This window comes from Siniperca chuatsi, linkage group LG2 (genome assembly GCF_020085105.1).
Source record: "Siniperca chuatsi isolate FFG_IHB_CAS linkage group LG2, ASM2008510v1, whole genome shotgun sequence".
Classification (NCBI taxonomy): domain Eukaryota; kingdom Metazoa; phylum Chordata; class Actinopteri; order Centrarchiformes; family Sinipercidae; genus Siniperca; species Siniperca chuatsi.
The window spans coordinates 12,602,701-12,622,204 of record NC_058043.1 but is presented as its reverse complement, the minus strand read 5'-3'; the positions used below and the strand labels follow the sequence as shown (position 1 = coordinate 12,622,204).

Here is a 19,504-nt window from a genome sequence, read left to right as displayed (position 1 = left end):
CTTTTATACTGTCATTCAGACTTAAATTGTAGATGTACAGAACTATGAACCCTGTATAAATACATCATTAGCATCAGATCATTGTCTAAAGTTATTGTGCCTTGACCTTAAATGAAATAACCACTAACAACTGCATTAATATACTGCAGTTGCAGCTACCTTACTCATAACACGAAGATATGTGTGAATTGTTTTTAGGCCTGTGTGCATCTTTAAAGATGTCTAGGCAGTGGTTGGTTATACTTGGACATGAGAGAGCACTGTGACTGTGGGCTGGCTTTCTAATGTGACATCCCATGCTTAAAAATGGATTAGATCAAATTGCTGTTATCACAGTGAAAACACTGTAGGATGTTGGATCACCCACATTTCATTTCCCCCTTGGTTTTAGTACATAATCTGCAAAGAGACAAAGTACTTATCAGCTATGTTGTATTGAAGCTCTGTGTGTTTTCCATGTCTCCCTTCAGCCCTCCTCCATTCCTCAGGGAGCTCTATTATCAGTCATTGTTCAGGGTTTTGTACTCTTGCAAGGAATTTATATATATTTTAGCTATTGTTTATGGTTTGAAAACACAATGCAACAGCAGAACCTCATGCAAAGAGAGGGTTTTCTCTTCCTATCAAAACATCATGTGCATGAAACTTGTTGTGACACATATAGCTACAGATGCAGGACTGTACAGAATCTACAACTTAATGTCATATTGTTAACTCGAGTACTGAGAGTTATAAAACAGATGATTAGGGTTCTTCATTTTCGTTTTTTATGTTTCAAACAAAACACTTGGAATTGGTATGATTTTTGAAAAAATAGCAAAAATTTGATTTAAAAAAAATCAATAATACAAAACAAATTAGTGAAAAGGCTGATTGTAATAACGCTCTTTGCGATGCAAGCACTCTGTAGTTTAGTTTATCGTTTAATATTATTGTTTACCTCAAGGTACTCTGGTGCCTAATCAGAAGCTCATTTGCATTTTCTCCCCATTTTTTCATAACTTCATATTACTAGCATTTGTTTTTAGCTGCGCTTGTTGCATGGGGACCTTCTTTACTACAACAATCAATGTTAAATAGCAGGAAACACAACATTTTGGGTGCCTATGATACATAAAACTGGGATGAACAGTTTAAACTGATCTTCTACATTTAAAACAGCTGCGCTTTTCAATGAAAATCCCTGAAAAACAAACACAATTAGCCTTACAGGTAATATATGTGTGATTCTGTTTCAGTCTAATGCCAAACTGAAGCTGGTACGGAGTCTGGCAGTGTGTGAGGAGTCCTCTGGTCTGTTCTCCAATGATGGACTTCCAGAATCGGTACTGTTCCTGTCTCTAACCCTTAATCCCTCACCCTAACCTCATTCCATACCCTGTAGTTAGCCGAGCATGCAGTTCTTCGTATACAACTACAGTTTGTGTAGGATTAACAATGCTTAATAGACTAAACAAAATTAGAATTTTACCATCTTTTGTCATAGCAATGGAATGTCGTTTTCCAGGATATCATCCAGCTTCACATCAGCTGTCCATCAGACAAGGAAGAGGAGAAGTCCTCAAAGGACGAGTATGAAAATGAAGAGAAGGAGAAGAAGGACAAGACTCCGCGAAAGATGTTGTCACGTGGTAAGATGCAACTTCGGAGGTTAAATGCATTTTGTATCCTGATCTAGTCAAACCTGTGTTAACATCAGTTTTGGTATTATACTTATTCCTACACAAGACAAGATTAAAAGCTCTGTCAAATATGTGATTATAAATTGAGTTTGTTTTTTTTACCTTACACAAATACAATAAATGTGAAATAAGTGTTTGTTAAAATGTCCCACATTAGTCATTTAAAAAAAGGTTTTGTCATGATTCTTACATGTAAATATGATGTCCACTGTATTATTAATACCCAAACTAATATGATGTCAAGCTAATTTCTTTGGAAGATAATAGGATCCCTCCATCTTCTTTTTTTAATTACCAACTTCACTCCCTCTCCCTGCAGAGGCCCTCAGGCCTCATTAGACTCTGAGAGCAGCGGAGATGAAATGGCTAGCCCAACTGTCTAGTTTAGTGGAAAATTGCGGAAAACGATTCCCTGAAGAGTCTGTTTGTGTGTGTGTGTGTGTGTATTTGCGTGAAAGCATAGAAGAACAGTAAGCTGGTGTTTCATGCTATCTGCTTCTTATGTTTATCCTCCCTGAACAACCTTGAATGTCGTTGCTGGTGTGTTGGGCTGCCATTTTAGGAGCTATGCTTAGCAGCATTCTGGCTTAACACTTTCTGTCTCCCCTGCACTTTACGCAAGTGTCACTTGCTCTCTTTTCCTACCCAGTCTCTCAACCTTTTTTTCCTTTTGTCTGCTATTTACTTTTTTCTTCTCTCTCTTAGACTCCAGTCAGGAATACACTGACTCCACAGGCATCGATGTTCATGAGTTTCTGGTCAACACACTGAAAAACAATCCCAGGTATGAGATTGCCTCCATTATCCACAGCTACAACAACAGGAGCACAACAGAAAAATGAGCTACATGGGATAGAGCTGGTCATTGACATTAATTTATTTGGTTATTTACATATTTGTTTATACATGGAAAAAACAAAATTAATTAGTCAAAAGTGTTTGTAGTGAATTGTTGATATAAAATGTCATATATCCTCCAAAATGCTAACATGATGGCATCCAGTTGTTTAAAGAAGTCAAATGTAGTTTGCAATGAAAGTGATACAACCATTATTGGAAGTATTATTGCCATACAACATACCTTTTGATCTTTGGTTGGTATGCTCGCTTCACTCTAGTCACTGCCCCCCCCCATCTGTCTTTCTCCTCCCCCCCTTGGCCCAGCAGGGATCGAATGATGCTGCTCAAACTAGAACAAGATATCCTGGAGTTCATTAATGACGACAAGTAAGCCACGTTCTTCATAACCACTCTTGTATTTAAATTTAGCCCTTCTACGTCCATTCCTTTTTATTTGTAGATTGCTGAGGTAATGAGATAAATATGGCAAGTTATAGTTGATATTATGGGGCAGGTTTAGGCTGATGGTATTTCTGGCTAGGACTCTGTGTTCTCCTGTAACCAGAATAGTGTTATTAGACTTAAGTATTATGATTTGAAATATGTCTTAAAGCTGTAAATCATCTTCTGCACAATAGCACCAAATTAATTGTCCCCAACGTGGGACCTCCTGCTTTTCAAACACCTCAGAATTCGAAAAAACAACTTAAACCTTTTTTTTTTTTTTTTTTTTTAGAGATCATAATTCTCTTGGGAAACAAGACAACACAAAGTATTACAGTAGTTACAAAAATGACATAACTGGAGTATTTACAGTGGTAAATACTGAAAATATCTAGAAAATATCTTAGAATGCAAATCCATTTGTTACTTTCACATAGTACAAAGGGTTATGTTCTCAAATAATTTTAAATGCTACGAAGAAATGCACACATTATGAGAATAAACATTACAGCATTCAACAAAAACAAAAACCTAAAATACAAAATACTTTAGTAATTTAGCAATTAATTGCATTGCAATGTTGAAATAACATATGCTACTTAAAAAAATGTCTTTTGTGTCCCCTGCAGTAACCAGTATAAGAAGTTTCCTCAGATGACTTCTTATCACCGTATGCTGCTGCACCGCGTGGCTGCCTACTTCGGCATGGACCACAATGTGGATCAGACAGGAAAGGCTGTCATCATCAACAAGACAGGCAACACACGCATGTGAGTGTAGTTCCTGACTTTGGTTCAGACTTCAACAGCTGCAGTCTTGAGTCTACAGGAAACTTGATCTAGAATTACGTTTTTTCCAAATCTTTTTAAAGGTATGCATAGAATTTACTGAGATAACTCAAATATTAAAAAACAGTTAAAGAAACACCATACTTTTATTCTGACTTTTCCAGATGCCAAGATTGTAGTGATGTCTATAGTGGTTATTGTAGGGGCTATTATATGCACAAATACAAATGAAATCCAGAAGCCTACATAAATAATGTAAACAACATCAAGGGAACACACAATAACCAACCAATGTGGCTGAGGTTGCTGTGACAACACAGGAACCTTAGCATGAAGGTAACGGAAGAATCCCACAGCCATAAACTCTGTTTGAACAACCTGAACCAAAAATTTGACAGAGACATGTACAGGGTTTTCCCCAGAAAAGTTATAACACAGATTTCACAGTGCCCTACATTAAGTCAGTGCTAAAAGCTGACTCGAGATTTTAAAATATGGCTACGTAATGTGTTGTTATAAGTCATTTATTCAACACACATTAAATTAAAATAAATAATATCAAAGTTTTGCACTGTAAAAAAAACTTGTATTCAAGTCCTGATTGGCTCCTGTGCTAAATCAACCAAGAGATCCAAACTTATCACTTTAAGGCCTAGGGCAAAATCGGCATTTGGTGCATTCCATTTGCTTATAATTGTGCTCACGTGCTGCACTTTGTCGACCCAAGGCTGGGCTAATGTTGTTGTCTCGGTGGAGCCATGAATGTTAACAGTCTCTTCCTCATTGCAATCACCTCAAGTATTTGGTAATCTGAAAAACTGTCTAAGGTTTTTTGACTCCTTGACATTATCCCTAAATGTCACAAAGGAAGTATCTGTGTTACTGACTGTTTGGCTAGCTAGCTGAGGTTGATAGGTAATGTTAGCTTGTGATAGTTGGTCAAGTGGTGAACATCACTTTACGCACAATGAGGTTAAAGAACACTCTTGTTTTAACCGACATAGATCTCTGGTGAGCTTTCCAACCATTATATCTATGTTTCCAACCCAGCTGCACGACTGTAACTGAAGTTTTAAAAACATCTTAAAAATACATTTTTTTAAAAAACAGTTCCGAGATGCTTAGGCCTGGCGGGGGGTCAACTTAGGCCTTGTGGGCCACCAGGCTTACGCTGTCGGAAACCCTGATGTAAGCAAATGGAAAGTTTGTTTCTGCTGAAACCTGACAGTAACAATATACCTGGTAAATGAAAGCAGCTTCGGCCCCGCATACGCCTAATTGATTCAACACAACAACCCAATGAATGGAAAAACACGGTGGACTGTGTCCTGTGCACTTGAGACGGAGAGAGGGGAACTTGTTAATTTAGCAACCAGCAAGCTGTTTAAAGTTAGGTTATTCCCCACAGCTATTAAGAAGGTATGTGTGGGTAATAAATGTAGTATCACTGGTAATTCAGTTATTTTGGAGAAACTTACCTGTTGCCTCACAAAGCACCAAGATTTTGTTTCGAGTCTTGGCTAAAATGTGTGATGGATACAAATGTATAATTTTCTTGCTCAGAATAAGTTAGTTGGAATTTTTATGGATGGACAGATTTTACCGTAATAGTTATTGCTTTTTGGACAAGTCAGAGTTCTTTCAACTCTAACTAGCTAAGGCAATACCCAAGGTATTGTGTGAAGTATTCCATATTTGGAAAATTTTATGTCTGTTGCAAAATGAATTTGCAGCTACTCCACTACTATTGTTTGAACCAGGAAATAAAGATGTTAAATTTATAATTAAAAAAATAAAAAAATTACTGGTCTGCCTGTGTGTGTGTGTGTGTGTGTGTGTGTGTATATATATATATTTCACCGTGGAAACACTTTTAAACAGTTAAACTGTTTTTTTTTTGTTTTTTTTTACATTTTGCTTAAATCTTTTCTCTAACGCAATCAAATGTTATGTTTTGTTTAATTCTGTTTTAGTATGTTAAAAAGCATGCCTTTCGTCCTCTACTTTTTCTTCAGCCCAGAACAAAGGTTCTCTGAACACATCAAGGATGAACGTAACATGGACTTCCAGAAGAAATTCATCCTTAAGAGAGATGATGCCAGCATGGACAAGGATGATAATCAGGTAGGCTGCATTGTATACTATGACAAAAATGAAAGAGTGTTTAACGGTCCAAACGTGTCGCTCTTTCTCATACTTTCTTCCCCCTCATGCTGACATCTTTTTGTGTCTACAACCATCAGTTGTGTTAGTCATTGAGTCAAAAAAATCATTGCTGTAGGCTTATCTCATGTAAACTTTTCTAAGAACCTTAAAACTAACAATTTAAATCTGCATTTTTGAGATAAGTGGTCCTTTATCTTAGCCCTGGTTTAATTTTGGTGTAGCTTGTTGCATCAGTTGGAGATGGATCCAATAGCTGTTGCTTCAACAGAACAGACACAGTAGGAGGATATTTTTGAATGCAACTAAGATGTGAATCAAACAGTCTCAGATTATCAGTGGTGAGCCCCAGACCGTCAGGGCATCTGGAAGTAGGAGTAGTAGTGAAGCGGAGTGGCATCAACAAGTACTGTAGCATCATCTTGACCCAGCCATATGTGAATAATTAAAAAGAACTATTTAATAATTTCAAATGAGAGGAGTCTTTATTGATTTATCAATGGCAGCTATGTGTAAGAGCATGCAGGGTTTGAATAGTGTTTACTGTACATTATTGTAGTTACATAGTTGGCAGGTGGTTGTGAAACAGCATCCATTCCAACAGAGATGGAAATTGACATGTGAAAGGTGATTTTAACAATCTGTAAGATTTGGGGTGGTACTAATAATGGAGGAAGCTCAGTCCCCACTTTTAGGCTGCGTTTAAGTCCAAACCATTTAATTCTCTGTGCACCCCTGGTCCAATAACATGTGTTTTCATTGTGCTGATGGGTCATGTCTGGTTTCCTGATTGCAAAATGGTTTTGCTTTTGTTAAATTGTTGATGATAAATTAAAGTTAGAATTGAACTATTAATAAGCCATTCGTATGCAGTAACTTGCATGTTCCTGGTACTGTCTCTCAAATTGACACACAGTTAATAGTTTTCAATTTGCAGTGCCTTAAATCTCTCCATTGCTGCTGATTACCTGTGTTTGAGCCACAAAACTGTTTAGCCTGGAGCGGTGCTTTTTGCTCTATCCACTGTGCTGTCAGACTTAGTAATGACACAAGATAGACATGTAAACTCTGTTTGTCAGCTATAAAACTCACAACTGCAACATTTTCTATTCCTTTCAAAAGGAACTTAATACCTTGCTTGTACAGATGTGTAACAGTAGTTTCTGGGGTTTTCAATTAAGCATCGAAACCCCACGTTTTCAAACACAGAAACAGCTTGATCATTATAATAAAGTTAAGCATTTTTTAAATCAACTTTGCTTGCTTTGTTGCTGTCTGAAGCAAGTTTCTCACACTTCATTCCTTCCAACAATGTTTGTTTTAAGCATTGACACTTTTATTTGGCGCCTAATGCTTGCACATATTTGTCATATCCCTTTGTATGATGATTCTCCAAGTGTTCTATCACGTTTGTGGTGTTAAACCTTCCCACGCTGATTCCGCCCCTCAAAACAATAAATTTGCACAGTTTCCATTCTGTTGTTTTGTTTTGACAGCAGGCAGCTGCTCTCCCTCTTGTTCTACTGTTATCATGTGACTTGTTGCTACTTATCTTTACAGGAGGTTGCACTAAATGTGGCTATTCATGTATTTACATAAAATATCAGAATGTATTTGTGAAATGTACATATTAGATTGTAACTGTAATTTTTCCAATATGATGATATGTTTTCCCAAATGTTAGATCCGTGTGCCGCTGCAGGACGGGCGACGTAGCAAGTCCATTGAAGAGCGAGAGGAAGAGTATCAGCGGGTACGAGACCGGATCTTTGCCCGAGAAGTAAGTATTGGACCTGGACAGGGTAACAAACATTGGGAAGGACTGATTAACGTTAAATCATAATCCATTTCTCATCATTAGCTTTTACCTCCAGCTCCTTTGACTAGTGAGAAATCAGTATTTCTTGAATAGACAAGAATAAGAACTGTTTGTTTAATAACTGGTGTAGTTAAACGTGGTAATATTTATACTTTAAGTCAGTGGTTCCCAACATGTTTTGCTTGTGACACATTAATACGAAGCAATCTCTACTTGTGACCCCTCATGAGTCAGAAGAGTGATTTTTACCTTCTCTGACCGTTTAATTTTAATAATTTTTAGACACCTGAAGAGGTAAAACTATACAACATTTGGCAAGAAACGAGCAAAGATTTACAGGAAGAAGAAAAAACAATTTTGTTTATTCTTATTTCCCACATCATCTTGTGACCATAGATTCATCTCACGATCCCTTGAGGGGGTCCGGACCCCCAGATTAGGAACCACTGCTTTAAGTGACCTATCACATCCTAAATACATATAATGTTAAACTTCTGAAAGATTGCTGTGCAAAAATATTGGTCTTAAGGGCTCCTTGATGAATGAATCATTTCATAATGTGCAGGTGTCCTTTTTTTTACAGTCCTCTCAAAATGGATACATCAACGACAACAGGTAAGATCCTGCATCCTACTGGAGACTATGTGTGCAATTTATAAGACTCCATCCTTGCCACTTTCCCCTTTTAAAGCTAGCTTTGCTTGTTAGGTTTCAGTTATGAAAGGCAGGGGGCTGTAGACCCACAAACATAACACATTTCACAGATTATATATTGATTAATATAAAAATCTGACCACTCCGAATGCTCTAACCCCTACAAGAGTTTGACAAAGTTGACTTCAAACAACATTTAGTTGTAAATTTACATATCTTTATTTCACACATTCATTGCCAGACAAATGATCAATATGCATTTGCAGATGTTTCTCTCATGTGCCAAATTTTCAAGGGTTGTTTTATGCTAGACCTTGAGGGACACACTGTCTTTTAGAAACATTGGTAGGTAGAGGAACAAATGTTTTCTAGAAATAAGTTAGCTCACATAGCAGTTACAGTCATCCTCCATCCCTTTGCACCCTGGTCATTGAGGTTGAAAGATTAGGACATAATACGCTGAGAGAGAGAGAGAGAGAAAGAGGAAGTGTGGGCTTTTTAACAGTCAAAGTTTCTGCCTTGTGTGCGTTTTTTCCCCACCTTCTTCTCTGGGGTAAAAGTTCTACACTGTGCCTACCTCTACCACCCACCCCTCCTTATCTCACCCTCCCCTAAACCCCCTCCTGTTGTCCAATCTAGTCCTGTAACCCTAGCATTTTCTCCTAATGTTAACCCCAACAGACTTTCCACTGAGGGCTACTGCTCTAGCTCTCAAAAGAGGAGGCAGATCTTTAGGTATTGGGGTGCTGCTGACTTTGACTTGTGTGTTGCCATGCCCATTTTTTGAAAGTGGTTTGGTGATGATAGTGGTGACTTGTGGTGGTTTTTATATCTTTGCTTGGCGTAGTCGGCTGATTGATGGCTATTCCAGAACTGCACTGTGGGGCTTCCCATGGCCCATGCATGGCTGCTTTGTGGTTTCACTGGGGACTGATTGACCTACTTACCCTTCCACCCATCCACCGTCAACTACATTTTTAATATGAAGTAACTGCATCGCTTCCACAGTAACCTGTTTGTTTTGTGGTTGACTTAGTTTTTGTTAGCATGTCACCTGTTGCATAGTAGCACATATGTAAGCAGTACATACATGCAATAGTACTGTTGAACTGAGTGAAATTGAGCTGACAAAAGGAAATAAGAAACAAGAGACTGTAGAGAAAAGACAGTGTTATCATGTTTTGCTTGGAGTGCAAAAGAGCTGCAGCTAATTATTATTTTCATTGTTGATTAATCTGATTATTTTCTCGATCGGTGAAAAATTTTCATCACAATTTCCCAGAGTCCAATTATAATCCAATCGTGTTGCATCTCTCTCTTCCTCGTTTCCTGTAATCTCTCCACTATTGCTATCTAATAAAGGCATAAAATGCACAAAAATGAAATTAAATTTTTTTACTTTTGTTGATTGATTAACTGACAACTGACACTCCAGAGTGCAACAATATATATATATTTTTTTTCCTTTTCATTCTGTAAAAGTATGTAATATACATTCTGCAGTTAGTAAACATTGTGTCTTGTGTGCACCATATTATTTAGAGGCTTTAAGATTAGATTTTGGATATAGCCCTTTTTTTCTTCTTTAGCCTATATAAATAACTTTCTTGCGTAGTTCTAAGACTTCAATTATTTGTCCCATTTTTTGTGACTTTGTTCATTCCTTTATCTTTTGATTTGTGCTGCTTGCAGACATTTCATTAGAGGTTGACAAGTAGTCTAATACGGCATTAATGATGTATGTTTGAATCTTTTTACATTTCACCTACAAATGAGCTTAATATCCGAAGCCCAGCATTCATATAAAGTGTACGTGTTAACCTTTACAGAATACATGCTGTTAAACTAAGAATGCCATAAAACCACAGACTTCACTTAAATTAACCAAAACAAGAAGCTCTTTTGTGAGACACAGGTTAATTGAGACGCCTAATAAAAACTGAGAGTGATGGAAGCACATAACAGCCTAGCTTCCCTGCTTCCCCTCTTTGTGTGTGTGATGGGGAATGCTGTCGTTAGAATAGATTGGAGATGAAGTATCATGTGATCAACAGCAGAATCCCTCCTCCTCTTCCTCCTCCTGCTCATCCTGCTAGCCAACAAGTGTGCACCTCCCTTTACAGAGAATGGCAGAGCACCCACCCTTCCTTAAAATAGGCTGTGCAGAGAGACGACTCAAAATAGATCCTCCATTAATTACAGTCTCTCTGAAATATTTATCAAGCACAGCCACCTTCAAACACCACTCACTGTTACTAGGGTTTTACAACCCATACCACATCCCAGTTCTCGTCATTGATATTCCCACAATCAGCCTTATGTGTTTTGAATTAAGTTTGTTCTCTTTACACGGATGTACTCTGTTCATATCCCTCTTCTAGTTCTAAGAGGATGAAAAAAGCAAGTGTTTACAGCTGATTTGGCTGTTGTTTTTTTTTACTCTACTGTCCTCAGTGCAGAGTCGTAGGTCTCTGTTCACCTGCAAGGCTTTATATCTACATTCATCCTAATGCCATACCACAGTATGTATAGCACATTTTTTGAATTTCATTTCTATTTAAAGTTGTTATTTTCAAGCACAAGCACAGTAGGACATGTTCAAATGGAGCAATAATATTCTCAATGCTGTCATGTTAATGGCAGACCCAACCATTCTCTTGTGATGTAGGGGTTTCTCCAGAGTGGTGGTTACGCTTACAGTGTGATCATTGGTTTTCTTGGCAGCTACCCTTATCCAGGGTGACAGCATCACAACAGCACAATGAGTGTGTATACAGCAATATAGTTTAAAGAACCATAGTGGTGAACCAGTGGTAGCAAGTGGTTATTTTGTTGATGGTGTGTGTGAGTCTGAGTGTTGATGTACATCTGGTATTAATTTACAGGTGTATGTGTGTCTTGTTTCTATGTCATTTTTTGTCTTTAATACAACGTATTATAAGTGCATGTGTTACTGTTCATCTGTATTCAAATGTATAACATGTATGTATGCAAGTACTCATTCTGTAAAGTCCTTTATGTGAATGTTGTCTCCAGTCTTAGATGGTTTGTGTGTTGAATTCATGGAAATTTGTCTCATCTAGTGTCACTGTACCATCCTCTTACACCCCAGTGTTGATTGTCTGGAGCATCTTTTCTCCCTGCATGTATGCTTTCCTATGTGAATGGGTGTGTGTGTGAGAAAGTGTGTGTGGTTGATGTTTAAATTGGAAATAACATAATTTGGTGGTTTGTTGCCTGATTTTTTTTGTATTGTGGTTTCACTAAACCAGCCAATATGCATCTGTGTTGAATGCCCCATCCTAAAGCCTGTCACACTGTGCGTCATCTTTACGTGTTGATGGCCTTACTCTGCTCTTCTGCTTCTACTCTCCCCTCTCTCCTATTTTGTCTGACTATCCTTCTGTTTCTGTTTCCACCTACATTCTTCTCTGCTTCAAATTCTCATATGTGCACATCTTCCCCTTTTCTATATATTCCTCACCCAACCCATGTACATTTTTGTCTCTCTCCTACTCTGAGTTCTTATTTTTCAACTCGACTCTCTGTACACATCTCTCACTTGCTTCTTCTTTAACTCTCCTTTTACTTCACCTCTTCTTTTCCCCCTTTCTTGCTTATATCCCCATTTTACCCCCTTCATTTCATCTCTTTGTCTCTCTCTTCTTCCTCCCCGTTCTGTCTTCTCTCAGAGGGAACCGTGAGAGCTCCAGCAGGGCTTCTAGCAGTCGTCAAAGCAGCACAGACAGTGACATGAAGTGCCTGGAGCCACGGCCCTGGAGCAGCACCGATTCGGACAGCTCCAACCGCACCCTCCGGCCGCCCGTCACTAAGGCTAGCAGCTTCTCTGGCATCTCCATCCTTACCAGAGGGGATAGCCTTGGGAGCAACAAAGGCTCCCAGGGAAGCTGCAAAGGCTCTCGCTCTGGTAAGGACTGGAGAAAAGTTGAGAAAAAAATAGGAGGCATTTCTAGTGTATGTCATTAAGGCTAGCATTAACTAATTTGTTCCTGAAACACTAGCTCTTACTATTCTTTATAATTATTGCTTAATTATTAAGGGAAGCAAGCACAACAATAATTAAATGCATTGCCCCGAGTCATGTAGGCCACATTTTACATATAGTGTAATTTCATAATGTAGATTGTCATTGTAGTTCATTAATAGAAAAAATTGTATACTACATATTGCCCGAATATAAGACGACACTGATTATAAGACGACCCGCCCACCCACTTGTTTATGTAAAAGGAATTTTTGAAGATATGAAACACTTTTAGACTAGTCCTGTCGGGGAAAGTTTTCTTCGAGATAATACAGGTCCAAGGAGAAGTCTTCATCCTTGAAGCCTTTTCTCTCGAAAAGTGATTTACTTCTAATGAAACACAAGGTAAATCCTGTCATTCTCGGCTCATTTTCACTCATTAGGAATTGATTTCCTCTGTTACACAAACACTCAGAAACTGCTGTTGGTTAAACTGGACTAACTAAACACTTACAGGCCTGACTCGTAAGGGTTGGTATATGTTCTAACAGAAGTAGTTTGTAAGATTTTTTTTATCCCACCACGTCTGAAATCAAATGTGTTCATACCTGTTCTTAACGGCCACACTTAAGGGCGGAGGGGGGAGACACAATATTGTTTAAATATGGGGATAATGCCCCCGTCCCTGCGAGAAGCAGTTCTGACAGAGTATACTGGCAGCTTAACTCACAGACATACTAACAAAGACACTCTCTAGCATAGCAACATTAAAGCTACAAACAGAGCCAGTGTTACACCAGTACTCTCCATTCAAAAAGAAAATCTGATGTTGTGTGAATATGTAATTGTCTCGTCCTTGAATATAATGCAACGCCCACTTTTATCCAGAAAACAATGTCATCATACAGTATATTCAGGCTAATATGGTATTTTGTCTTTGTGAACTGTTTGTGAGCTTATTTAACATTCCCTGCAGGTTAAAACAAACAGTAATCATTTGTTGCTATAATTAACCCCAGGACCAAAATATTTATTTATATAACTAGAGAGAGGCTTCACCTCTTGCTGGAATGTTAACTTGAGTCTATTGGTCCAGGAAACTCACATTATTTTGTAAAAGAGAGGATAATACAAGAAAAAAAATATAGGCACACGAATATAACCCTACAGTATTTTCTTTTTTTATGCCCAAATTATTTTGATAAGGATGTTTTTCTGGGTTTACCAATTTGCTCAGAGCAAAAATTAATATGCAAAATTATTTCCTGTATCCATCATGTCTTATTCTGCATCACTAGGCCTGCCCCTAGTCAGTCCTGATGTGTGTCCCCCACCTGCAGCCTCCCAGTCTAGCCGTAGCCTACTACCCTGCCCATCACAACCGCCACAGCCCCAGCCCCAGGCTCCGCCTCAGACTGCCCTGCTGCCCACACCACAGCAACACCCCATGGGCAACCACATGATTGCTCAGGTATGTACCTCCACTACCTGCATTTATGTCATCCATAACAGTAAAAATGAAGACACACTTTCAAGTTACAGAGGATCTACTTTAATCTGTTGGTCAATAGAACATCTTTAGTGATCTTTAGTGATGTCCACCTTCCTACTCTGAATGGGTTGGTAATTAAATTAATGTTGTGCCTGAGGCTGAATCTTGTCATATGTAAGGAGAAAGTACTTTTAGCAAAAATATAAGTTATTGATCGTCAATGACAACAAATCTAATGACAGCTATTTTCTCTTTTGTTTCTCTCTGAGTAGTAGTAATTACATTTAATTTTGTTTGAGTTTATTGCTGATGTATTTGTATAATATATAGAAACTAAATGTGATTTCCATTTCGATCCATCTGTCCACTAACAACTTTTCCTCTGTGTTCTAACCCACATCTTTACTATGTCTTAATTTCTCTTTATTCCCTTCTATCCATCTGCTTCTGACGCCCTCCCTCTCACTGGCTTGCTCCACTCTCTCTCTGTGCTCTGCTTCTTTATCTCCTCCCTCTTACTGGGGGTGTGAATAGCCGGTGGCATCTCTGCAGCCCTCCCAGCCTGTCTCCTACTCCAGCCCTTCCTGCCCCCAGGTTCTCCTGCCAGTTTCTCCTCCCCAGCAGTACACAATGGTACTGACACCTCTTGTAGCTTCATCTCTATATATTAATTCAGTTAAAGACTGCATTACTGACACCCTCACACTTTGCATTTAGCTATTACTGTATTCTGCTAGAAACTCTTGCACTCTCATACCCTATTCTCATTCACATTAGTTAGATATTTAGCCTCAATTGGGGATGACTTATGTCTTTGCCACTCTGAACCATTCAAGTATTACTTTCTCTTCAGGCTGTGTAATAATCTGTGTGCTATTCCGTTTGCGTGTCTGCATGTACGTCAAGCACATGTGATTTGCTATGACCCAAAAAAAGTGACAGTTGTGCTTTGTGGTACTTTATTTTGGCAATTGTAATGGTATATCAATTTTGTGTTTTATATTTCACCCACTGTAAAGGATACCTTATTTGGGAAGCAAATTACTAAAGTAGTTTACATTCTTTGAATATACATAGATTTGTGTTAAGAAATTGCAAAACTTTGTATATTTGAGTCATTAACTCGCGTTAAAAGTTGTTTTGTTTTTTTTTAATTTGGAGGAAACATTTAAATATATTTTTATGTGATCTTACTTGATTGAACGTAACAGTTGACTTATGTTTTCAAATTTTGTAGTATTCACATCTCAGATAAATTCATGAAATTATAGAAATTGCAGTTGTCTCATCCTAATCAGCCAAGGGAACATGAGTGACCCGATGAGTGTTCATATATACCCAAACCTTAAAGGAACTTTCCTCGAATATTTTGGGAAGTATACTTGTTTTCTGTCAAACCCATAATCAGATATGAAGATCCAACAACTGCACAACTGTGTCCTTAGCTTTATCTCGCAATCTAGCCACCATTACGCTCAGGAGTCGCCTTGGTTTTGTACAGGATTACCAAACACATTCTTATTGTACTGGATGCAAAGAGATGAAATTGGTATCAATCGTCTCATCTGACTCTTTATAAGATGTTAGAAAGGGGTATTTTCCAAGATGTCAGTGTTCCTTTAATACTCATGTCTCCAGTGCTTTCACACTGTTGCTAATGTAACATTATGGCTTTGGTGATTACTCTCAAATCACTCAGACCTCACTTAGGCCTTACACAACTTCACAAGAGGCACTGGCATAGAGATACCAGCAGCAAACATGTCTGCAGCCTATTTGAAGTCATAACCTATAACTTTATCTACAGTTATCTAGTTTATCTATATCAAGCTAGATATATAAAGCTATAGATCATGACCTATAACTTTATATATCTGTCGATGATGCACGCCGTGACTTGCTATAATGCACTTTTTAATTCATGGTATTAATTAAAAAGGTCATTAAATATAAAGTCCATGTGTAGATCACTTTTTTTCTAGTTCTGTTCTAATATATGGCTAAGAGTGCCTGCTATTTTATGGTTATCCTTTATGGCTAACATTGCCTGCCAGTGTTTCAGAGTACTGTATTTGAGCGTAATTTGCAGTTGTTAATTATATCACACATGTTTGTATTCTATACTGTGTAATTTAGATTCATACTAATAAATTTGTATTTAGTGTAGTGATAATCAGCATGCACCAATGACATCATTCCCATTCCTCCCAGGGAGAAGAGCTGGCGCCCCAGTTCAGCCAGATGACGCTGAGTCGGCAGGGCTCCAGTGAGAACCCTGAGCCTCCCCCCATGTATCAGGCTCCTCCCACGGTGCTGTCCCAGCACCCCCCTCCTCAGACAGGCTACATCATGGCTACCACGGGTCAGCCTATGCCGCCTCCATCTGGCTACCAGCCTGCCACTGGACACCCCCATCCTCCACCTCCACCACCTCCTCCATCCCAGCCCGTCATGCAGGCCCCACCACCCCCACAAGGCTACATGCAGCCCCCTCCACCTCAACAGGTACATCATTCTCCACAGGTTGTGAGATAAAGACATCAGACATAGGTTAAAATCCAGTCAGTGTTTTTTAGGTTTTGTTTGAATGTCCTTAGAGTACCAGAGAGAATGGGTATCTCTCAGAAAGTGATAGTACTATACTAGTGAAATAAATTTATTATGGTTTTCGGACCTCACCTGCCTGGCACTTTTGTATTTTTGCGACAGAAAATAAACCAAATGTTACTGTTATGTCTCATTGTTCTAGGGCCACCATACTGGACCATTAAAATTTATTTGGAAGTGGTAATTTAATATTCTACACATGCAGGAGTTTTGTTCCTTGTTTTGCAAGACATTACAAATATTTCATAAGGCTAAGAAATAATTTTGAGCTTTAAAATGTCACACAGGGCCCAGGAAAGATCCTAGGACATAAATGACACTCTCACTTCCACCATAGTTATAATGTTAGTACTTAAAATGATTGGTGGAAGTCTGATTTACTGATGAGGAATGGCTTGATTTTTATTGAAGAAATCCAAAATGTGTCAAGGGAAATTAGGACGAGAATTAGCCATCTAAATATTGTCAATGTAGATGCTTGTGGACCTCTTTAAACCCATTCAGAGCCCATTTGAAGAACAGTCCTGACTTCTGGAAGTGCTCTCAGGGGGGCACATTTGAGCACTTATTGCAGGAATATCATGGCATTCGGGGCTGTGGTTGTAAGTACATAAATGTGTGGAGATGATATATATGCATATTAAGTGGGCCTAAATTCCTCCACAGCGCTGTAAAAGACTCATTGCAAGTTATCGCAAACACTTGATTACAGTTGTTGCTGCTCAGGGTGGCCCAACCAGTTATTAGGTTTAGGGGGCAATCACTTTTCACACCACTGTACTTTCATGAAACTTTCTATAACAGAAGAAAAGACACACCCTTCATCTTTCGTTGATTAGTTGTGAATCTGTACAAATTTCTCATGCATGAGTGTTATTTTCTTTCTCTCTCTCTATCCCGTCCCCCTTCATCATGAACGGGTGTAAAGTTGCAAATACATTGAGCCAACAAAAGTGTCGACTTACTTTTGAAGTACAATTAAATGAATTGACTTATTTATTGATTTATTTTGACTTGTTATCTTGACCAAATGCATTTGTTTGTTAAGGTCCCTCTCCAGTCAAAAATGTGTTTTTCCTATTGTTACTTCTCTTGGATGTTGTTCACTTAACTATGCAGAATGATATACTGTATGTGCATAGTTTGTTTTCACATTCATCTCCTGAAGGGGAAAGGTTTCTCTGTGCTCACCTTAAGTCTTTATGAAGATTTAAGAAGATTTGTGTGATGTGGAAACTCCAGTGCACATATACACTGAGAATGGACTTTTCTGTGATTAGGAAACATTTTGTGTTCAACACATTTCCATATTCATAGATTCTGGATTTCTGAATAAGGGACAATAATGTGGAAAATCCATATCAGATTTTTTTTATATGTCTCAGAATATGTCTGGAAAAGGATCTTTTTAAGTAGACCCAATCTGGTCCCACACACCCCATCGGCCCGCGAGACCACTCTTTGCTAGCTTGCCAGTCCACACATCCAAAAAGGTTAAGAACCACTGCTTTAGAGCCTTAACATTGCTTTATTTTGTAAGAGTTACGTTACTGCTGTGGACAAACATGATTCCAGGAAAAGCTGATGCCATTATGTCTATAATTTCTGGCAACAAAGAACTTGAGTGTTGTTTTTATGGGGGGAACTGCGATGTGTCGTGGAAGAATTCAAGTACTTTATTCCATCAATGTTATGCATGTGTGAAAGAACATTTCTCAAGAGTTCATTTCTCCTTTACATTTTAATTCATCTCTGTTCATAACACTGTTCATATCACTGTTCCTGCTTCCCTCAGATTTTTGCCACTGTGGAGGATTGTGTTCCTTACACCTCATAATAATGAGTGTTAATGTAAAGATTTGGTGATGAAAGACAAGGGTACACATTGTGAGCATCGCTTCACCTTGTTAACATACAGATACAGAGAGATGAAATTTGATTGCTTTTTTTTTATGAAACACCAACTGAGTGATATGACTTGTGGTCTTACAGTGGTTTTCCATTATAGGAACTTTACAGCAACACCAAGAGTCATTCCTGATCCATCTCTTAGCAATGCACAACCAGGGAAACTCCAAAGTTGGTTAAACAAGGGTTACACTACAGTACAATTCAGTCATCTCACTCTACAGTAAAGGTGTAGAGGGAAGTAACTAGTGTTCGTAGTTGTAATAAGACATCTGAGATACACATCATAACTAAGCAGCAGAACTACGTTTTCTGGTGCTGTTTACAACCATTACAGTTAAACAACATCACACCAAGTGAGTAATTCCTGGTACAAGGAGATAATAACAGGCTTGACAATGGCTCAAGCTAGCTCTACTCAATGTAACATTGACTCTATTTAGTACATTTCCAGTGACAAAAATAGACACCCATGCATCTTGATTCAAATGCAGGTTGATTGAAATGCCATAGGTGTCACATCATACCCCTTTGTCTGCAGTCTCTCTCTCCTCTGTAAAAACTGTAATGCTTTATTTTTAAGGTCTGTAATTTCTGAATAATTTCCTAGTAATTTAATAAGTTTCCTGGGAAGAACTATGTAATTCGGTACTAATTACTGAGAACGTACAGATTTCCATGAATGAACTGCTCCATTTGAACCCAAGAAAATATTCCTTCATTGTTCCTTTATTTTTGGAAACTTAATTCTTCACACATGTTGAATTACAATGCATGCCTATAGACAAATTGTACGCTTTTGCATGTTCAGTTGACCTGCTGTGCACTGACTGAAAGACTAGGTTACAATATCTTAGCAATTGATGTGACGTGTACCTACGTAACACTGTCTCTGTTTTAGCTATAACTCTTATAAAATTACATAGTCCTTTCCAGGAAATTTCCTAGGAAATTACAAACCTGTAAAATAACATGTTCCTGTAAAAGTGATGCATGAATGCCATAAATATCACACATTAAAAAGATCTTTCTTTTGTAAACTTACAGAGTTAGGTGTGACATATCAGTGATGTGATTCCTGTGAAGTAGCAGGATTCACCCAGTGGGGAGTTTGGTCCTCGC

General features: G+C 38.3%; 1 protein-coding gene across 20 annotated transcripts in view; it reads left to right on the top strand.

Moving 5' to 3' along the window:
* LOC122861363 (R3H domain-containing protein 2) overlaps positions 1–19,504 on the top strand; it is a 66,117-nt gene that overhangs the window by 31,809 nt on the left and 14,804 nt on the right. For 4 of the 20 annotated variants that reach the window (XM_044165606.1, XM_044165587.1, XM_044165616.1 and 1 more), the window contains 13 exons: positions 1,239–1,325; positions 1,487–1,631; positions 2,388–2,466; positions 2,847–2,909; positions 3,596–3,736; positions 5,770–5,878; positions 7,602–7,697; positions 8,302–8,351; positions 9,072–9,125; positions 12,083–12,318; positions 13,674–13,846; positions 14,402–14,500; positions 16,079–16,372. In XM_044165606.1, the coding sequence (XP_044021541.1) occupies positions 1,239–1,325; positions 1,487–1,631; positions 2,388–2,466; positions 2,847–2,909; positions 3,596–3,736; positions 5,770–5,878; positions 7,602–7,697; positions 8,302–8,351; positions 9,072–9,125; positions 12,083–12,318; positions 13,674–13,846; positions 14,402–14,500; positions 16,079–16,372 (1,626 nt within the window). The remainder of the gene's footprint in view (positions 1–1,238; positions 1,326–1,486; positions 1,632–2,387; positions 2,467–2,846; positions 2,910–3,595; positions 3,737–5,769; positions 5,879–7,601; positions 7,698–8,301; positions 8,352–9,071; positions 9,126–12,082; positions 12,319–13,673; positions 13,847–14,401; positions 14,501–16,078; positions 16,373–19,504) is intronic. The other 16 variants (XM_044165662.1, XM_044165652.1, XM_044165641.1 and 13 more) reach the window with 16 other exon arrangements.